Raw genomic sequence first — 7427 nt, forward strand, 5'->3', positions numbered from 1 at the left:
AACTAATTTCACTGATTCAGTCGAACAGGTTAGTTGGACTATTCATTAGTTGAACACTTCATCAACTGGTCGGGCTTCTGAAGGTATTCTGCTGAACCACCTAACAACTGGACAGTCAGTTGAACTGCTCTTGATACTTCAGTTGTAAAGGTTCAGTTCAATCAATCAGTTGGCACTTTCAGTTTTGTCTCGATAGCTTCAGTTTAAGCTTGGTAGCTGATCAGTTTCAGTTTCTGCGGACTTAGGTTAACTCATTAGAAACAAATAAACAAGTTTTGTTAACATCAAAATCAAGATTGCGACATGAAATGTTCTAAAAATCTCTCTCTTTTTTATGATCACAAAATTTGAACAGTTAAAGCAATTTAAAATAAATTTAAACAGTTAATAATTCTCCTCCTTTGTGAGAATCAAAAAGGTTTAAAAACATTAAAGCACATAAAAGAACTTTCAGTTCAAGGGATAGCAGAAAGAAAAGTTCCCCCTCAACAACTAAACAATACGATTTGAAAACAATTTTTCAGTTTGAGGGATAGCAAATTTAAAATCAATTTTAAAGAATATCTCTCCCTCAAGAACTGAATCAAAAACTCCTCCTCAAAAATATAATCGTTGCGCGATTTTTAAAAGAATGTTAAAAGCAATAAACACTCAAGCAGTTAAGGCAACATATAAACTGGAAAAATATGTTCAGTTACATGCAAACTTAACTGGATACACATGATTTTAATATAATGCATTACGCGTCTCTTATATTAATATAAAACACACCATCTTATGTAAGGGAATTGCTACTACACTTAGCAAATATCAAATAACATCAAGTATCAGTTAGTTTTATAAAATAGAAATGAGTGTAGCAAAAATTGGTCGCCTAGAATGCTTGGAATGCTGCATCAATTTTGAGTTTCTTTTGACATAAGAACAGCTAATTGCCTTGGACTCAATCTCTGTACTGGCTAACTAGTCTAACTGATGCAAACTGGACTCAACTGATGTTGAACCGCAATCTCAACTACTAGGATCTGATATGGCAATGAAGCGGCGGCACTTCTGATGATTAAGCTCCACTTAACTCATCAGTTTCAGCTGGTAATTCGGTTTTGTCTGTTGATCAGTTGAACTAGTAAGCTAGCAACTGAAATCTTGTCCGCTGATCATTTTATCTATCCTGCAGTCATTTAAACTCAAAAATCCAGCAAACAGCTAAACAACAAAAAAGCACAACAAACATATAAAATATTATCAGAGGATTTTGAAAACCATTTTAAAACACATTTTAAAAAGACTATCAGTTTTCAGATGTCCTTCTTTAGAACAACTAGCTCAGATATCAATTGATGGATAGGTTCCTTTGAGCACCCAATACGTACGATGCTTCAAAGACACGAATATTCTCAATGAGCTGCAATAGCTCGTGATACCCATATAAGAGTTCGAGTCATGAATGACCCGTGAAACTAAATGGATAGCTTAAAACAGAGCCAATATGCCGGGTACTCGCGTAATCACCCAGGCATTTATATTCTTCCCGGGAGATCAAGAGCCCGGGCTCTCATGCAAGCTCTCGGGAACTTTCTACCCGAGAAAATTCACACTCGAGTGTATCGGTATGGGTAGTCTAATATGTTAGAATAGTATGGGTTTGTCATGTGGCAAAAGTCATCAGAAATTATGGCCAGCCAACTTGCCACACCTAGTGGGTGGCAATGAAAACTAGGTAATGATGGGATTTTCTACTATAAATATCAGGTATTAATGTCATTTACAGATTTTGAAACTTTTGAACTCTCAAGCACACATATATTCTCCCATATATAGATTGTTTTCTTGGTTTTCAACCTGCTGACTTTGTCATTTGAGTTGCCTCGCCGGACACCCCTCCGACGCCTATTCACGAGTTCCTTTCATTGTTTGCAGGTCACGATCAAAGACATCTACTTTGCTCATTTTCCTGAATAACATTATTGATTCGATCTGGTGGAGCACCCGACCTGGCTCATCCGATTCTCTAGGATCGCATGCATTGGCGACTGTCTGCGAGAAATTGAGACAAAGACGTTGATATGGCTCATACAAGAAGAATTAACCAGGACACTTCCCGAGTTCCTGGAGATGGTGCGCATACTTCGGGACAAGGTGGTGCTCCTCTCACAGGATCTAACCTTATCACTGTGTCTCCGGAAGATCTGGCTCGAATGGTATCCGAGACTGTGAAAAAAGCTATGGCCCAGAAAGACACTTCTCATCATTCTACCCCTCCGTGTAGGGAAGAAGAGCAAGAGCAGGAGATGCGAGAAGAGGATGGGGAGTCTAGTGCCGGGTCCAAAACCCCGACTGTGGCGGAAGAGCTGTTGGACTTGAGACAGAAGATGAAGCTTTTGGAGGGACGGTTGGAAGGTTGTAGTCTTTCCCGGGCAGTTTCCAAAGGATACCCATTTGCTGAAATTATTGTCCGAGAACCTCTTCCCGGGAACTTCAAATCTGCCAAAGTTAAAGACTACGATGGTAATGCAGACCCAGGGAGAACACCTGGCCAGGTTCGAAAATATGGCCACGTTGCACTGCTACACTGATAGAATTAAGTGCAAGGTCTTCCTGACAACGTTGGTGGATTCTGCTCAAAGATGGCTTGAAGGGTTGGCCCCTCAAAGTATTAATTCCTTCAAGATTTTCAGAAGGTGTTCTTACACCATTTTAGCAGCAACAAGAAATACAAAAAGACTGCATTTAGTCATTTTGAGGTCAAGCAAAGCTCGAAAGAGAGTTTTAGGGCTTACATTAGAAGATTCAATAGAGTGGCTCTGGATGTTCCCACCTGTGCCACCGAGACAAAGACAACTGCCTTCACCCAGGGCTTGAGGGAGGGTGAGTTTTTTCGATCATTAACCCATAAGGTGCCCAGGGGATTTAGAGGATTTGTTGTCTCAGGCATGAAAAGTATATTAACATGGAGGAAGCCTAGAAACAAAAAAGAGAAGCAGGGAGGAGAGAAATGGGAGACCGGGTGGCAAAGCCGGAGGAGAGAGGTCCGAGGAAGAGAAATCATGGGTATTTCGCTCATCACGTGCCCTTGAAGATTAGCCGGTACCGGGAGGTCCAGGAGTGTAGCAGGGATTTGCTGCCATCTCAGCAGTTCACTAGGCCCGAGAAGAATGGATTATGTACTCTTCATGGGGTGTGTTATCATAACACTGAAAATTGCAAAACCTTGAAGAGAGATTACGTCCCGCCCTCCATCCAAGGACATAGTCAATCCAGCAAGAGGCCGAGAGTGCCACCTTGTACTTCTCGGCAATCAGGACCCAGCACCCGGGGAGATTCGAGGAATGCCCCAAGAAGTGATGTCAATAGGAGGAGAGAGCCGGAGCCTGAAAGGAAAAAACCTCGTCCCCCGCTGTGGGTTTAATAAAGATGATATCGGGAGGCTCCAATGATGGAGGCTCCAACCAGGCGAGGAAATCAAGATGTAGATGAGATTGTATGGAGGTGGAGGGGATGAGGAGGAGTGAATCAGTGATCAGTTTTGGCCCTGAAGATTTGAAAGGTGTAAATCTGCCCCACAATGATGCCTTGGTTATCCAAGCGCGGGTGGCTAATTATGACATTATGAGAGTTTTTGTGGACTCGGGCAACTCTGTTAATATCATCTTCAGGGAAGCCTTTGCACAAATCGACTTGCAGGGGTATCAGTTAGAGTCTGTGGAAACAACAATTTTTGGCTTTGCTGGTCATGCTATTTATCCTGAAGGAGAAATTGTTCTGCCTTTAACTTTGGGTACCGGAGAGCTCAAGAAGACAGTGATGGCTATTTTTACTGTCGTGGATGCCCCATCATCATATAACATCATTTTGGGGCGGCCGACCATGAATGAGCTAAGATCCGTGGCATCCACCTATCACCAAAAGATCAAGTTTCCTGTGGGAGGCCGGGTAAGTGAAGTCCGGGGATATCAACCTTTCTCTCGGAAATGTTATGTGAAGCCAGTCTAGGCTGATCAGAGTAAAACCAAGAGGGAGGGGAAGAAAGCGAGAATTGATGAGATAGGAGGAAGAGTGTTGGAGAAAGGTGAGGTGCATTTTGTGGCCAAGGAAGAGCAGGAGATTGTAGAAGTCGGACCAGGCCAGCAGATCCGGTTGGCTCGAGACCTCAATTCAACCACCCGGGTCAGTTTAATCAACTGTTTAAAAACTAATATTCATGTTTTTACCTGGTTCCAGCAGGAATTTACAGGGATCTCACCCCTGATATCGGAGCATCATTTAAATATTCTCCCGGGATCTCACCTGGTAAAGCAAAAGAAGATGCACTTGGTCCTGAGAAGGACAAAGTTATTGGTGAACAGGTGAGAGATCTGCTGAAGGCCGGCCACAATCGGGAAATTCAATTTTCTACCCGACTCTCGAATGTGGTGTTGGTACCAAAGTCCACCGGGAAGTGGAGAATGTGTGTGGACTTTCGGGAACTCAACAAATCTTGCCCCAAAGATCACTATCCCTTGCCCAGGATTGATCAATTGGTGGACTCCACCTCGGGTTGTGATCTGCTAAGCTTCATGGATGCTTACCAGGGGTACCATCAAATCCCCCTGGCCAAGGACGATCAAGATAAGGCCAGCTTCATCACCTCGGGAGGTACGTTCTGTTACAAGGTAATACCTTTCGGGTTGAAGAATGCCGGGGCCATCTACCAGCGTCTTATGAACAAGGTATTTGAGATGCAGTTGGGCCGGAATGTGGAGGTATATGTGGATGATATTTTGGGCAAGTCTAAGGAGGTTGTGGACTTCAATGCTGATTTGGAGGAAACTTTTGCCACTCTGCGGCATTATGGAATCAAGCTCACCCTGCCAAGTGTATCTTTGGTGTGAAGAGTAGCAAGTTTTTGGGTTTTTATGGTGACATATCGGGGAATTGAGGTGAATCAAGAGAAAGTCAAGTCTGTGTTATGCATGTCATCTCCCCGATCTGTCAAAGAAGTACAAAAGCTGACCAGAAGGATTGCTTCTCTTTCTCGATTTATATCCCGGTCAGCACACAGAAGTTACCCTTTCTTTAAGGTCTTAAGGAAGGCCCAACAATTTGGGTGGGATGAAAGGTGTGAGCAGGCCTTCCAGGATTTGAAGATTCATCTTGGAGAGCTTCCTGTACTGATAAAGCCAGAACCCAGGGAGAAATTATTTGTTTACTTATCTACTACAGAGTATGCTGTTAGCTCACTACTGATAAAGGAAGAAGGCTCTGATCAGTGGCCTGTCTACTATGCTAGTCATGCTCTAAGGGCCCCAAGCTCCGGTATAGTGAGGTAGAGAAGATAGCCATGGCCTTGGTTATTACCGCCCGAAAACTGCGGCTTATTTTTTCTCGCACCAAATCATTGTTCTTACTAATAGTCCTCTTGTGAGGATTATGACTCATGCGGAGGTATCCAGACGGATGATCAAGTGGGCCGTAGAGTTGGGCGAATACGATACTGAATATAAGCCTCGGGTCGCCATCAAGGCACAGGCCTTGTCAGATTTTTTATCAGAGATGGTTCAGCCCGGTGAAGAGGAAGTATAGAGAGTTTTTGTGGATGGGCCGTCTAGCCTTGCTGGATGTGGAGTAGGGGTGGTAATAATATCTCCCCTGGGAGAAAAGGTTAAGCTGGCCATGAGAATTGATTCCCAGGTGACTAATAATGAGGCTGAGTATGAGGCTTTTCTTGCCGGCATCAGAGCCGCCCGGGAAGTTGAAGCTTCCCGGATCATTTTATACTCTGATTCACAGTTGATTACACAACAGATCAAGGGTGTTTATGAGGATAAGGATGATAGGATGCTCAAATATTTACAGCTCATCAAAGCCAAGTCAGAATTCTTTGTGGATTGGAATATTGAACAAATACTAGGGAAGAAAATGATGAAGCAGATGCTTTAACAAAAATGGATGCTTCTTTGTCAGAAGCCAATACCCGGGAAATATTGCAGGTTTCTCGGCTAGTCCTCTCCACAGAAGAAGAAACATTGACAGCACCCGAGGACTCCTGGATGACACCCCTAATAAAATTCATCATAAACAATGAATTACCTAAAGACAAAGCCCGAGCCCAGAAGATCAAGAGAGAAGCTCCCAGGTTTGTTCTCTTAAATAATTTCTTATACAGGAGATCATTTCAGGGATCCCTATTAAAATTCTTACCCGCGGGGGAGGTGGATTATATCCTCCGGGAGATTCATGAAGGATGTTGTGGTTAACATCTCGGAGGAATATCTTTGGCCCAGAAGACAATGCTTGCCGGATTCTGGTGGCCAACTATTAGCCAGGACTCTTGCCGGGTGGTACGGGCTTGTGAAGGATGTCAGCACCATTAAAACTTTCAGAACAGTACGGCCACTCTTATGAATCCTATCTGGGCATCTTGTTCTTTTGACCAATGGGGTATGGACATCGTCGGTCCTTTTCCTATTGCTTGAGCTCAAAAGAAATTTTTGCTGGTGGTTGTGGACTATTTTTCTATGTGGGTAGAAGCCGAGCCCCTGGCCAAGATCACTGAGCAAGAAGTCTTGAAATTTCTATAGAAGAACATAGTATGCCGGTTTGGAGTACCTAGAAGATTGATCTCAGATAATGGAAGACAGTTTCAGGGAAAAAGGATTACATCCTGGTGCTGGGAAATGAAGATCACTCAGCCTTTCACCTCTGTTGCCTATCCTCAAGCTAATGGCCAAACAGAGGTTGTGAATAGGATTCTTGTGCAAGCATTGAAAACTAGGTTGCAAGGTAAAGGAAAAGACTGGGTGGAGGAATTGCCTAGTGTTCTTTGGGCGTACAGAACTACTCCCCGGGAACCTACTCAAGAAACTCTTTTCAACTTGATATATGGTTCTGAAGCAGTCCTTTCGGTTGAAATTGGGCAATCATCTACCCGGGTAGAATCTTACCCAAGTGACAATGATAATTATCGGGCCGTGGAAAAAGACCTAGTAGAGTAGAAGAGAGATCAAGCATTGATTCGAATGGAAGCATATCGAGACCGGGTTTTGAAATCGTATAACAGAAAATTCCGAATCGGAGACTTCCAAGTAAGGGATCTGGTCATGAAGAAAGTCAATCTAGCTGGGGATGTTGAAAAGCTGGAAGCTCGGTGGGAAGGGCCTTATATAATAACCCAGAGGTTTAGCTCGGGAGCTTTCTATCTGGAAGATGACCAAGGACGTTCTCTCAAAAGGCCTTGGAATGTTTTTAATTTAAAGAAGTATTATGCTTGACAGATGTAATTTTTATTTGAAGATATAATGAGAATCTATTTTCTCGGAGAAGTGTTGAGCATCTAATTATTATTTACCCGGGAGGTACAAAGCCCCGGTTAATTAAAAGCCCATGGCACTACACTCTGGCTCGGGGAACCACACATTGACCATTAAAAGCCAAGGACACTACACCCT

The 7427-nt window shown here is 43.3% G+C and overlaps 2 protein-coding genes across 2 annotated transcripts; both read left to right on the plus strand.

Annotated features, from left to right (window-relative positions):
- The first annotated feature begins 3483 nt into the window (after nt 1–3483).
- LOC142541868 (uncharacterized) lies at nt 3484–4871 on the plus strand. Its single transcript, XM_075648325.1, has 3 exons — nt 3484–3933; nt 4003–4123; nt 4225–4871. Exons 1-3 carry the CDS (start codon nt 3484–3486, stop codon nt 4869–4871), a joined length of 1218 nt encoding a protein of 405 aa, XP_075504440.1.
- A 24-nt stretch (nt 4872–4895) lies between these two features.
- Nucleotides 4896–5919, plus strand: LOC142541869 (uncharacterized). The gene is made up of 3 exons (XM_075648327.1): nt 4896–5305; nt 5394–5556; nt 5671–5919. Exons 1-3 carry the CDS (start codon nt 4896–4898, stop codon nt 5917–5919), a joined length of 822 nt encoding a protein of 273 aa, XP_075504442.1.
- The last annotated feature ends 1508 nt before the right edge of the window (nt 5920–7427 follow it).

Source organism: Primulina tabacum, chromosome 4, assembly GCF_025594145.1.
Source record: "Primulina tabacum isolate GXHZ01 chromosome 4, ASM2559414v2, whole genome shotgun sequence".
NCBI lineage: Eukaryota > Viridiplantae > Streptophyta > Magnoliopsida > Lamiales > Gesneriaceae > Primulina > Primulina tabacum.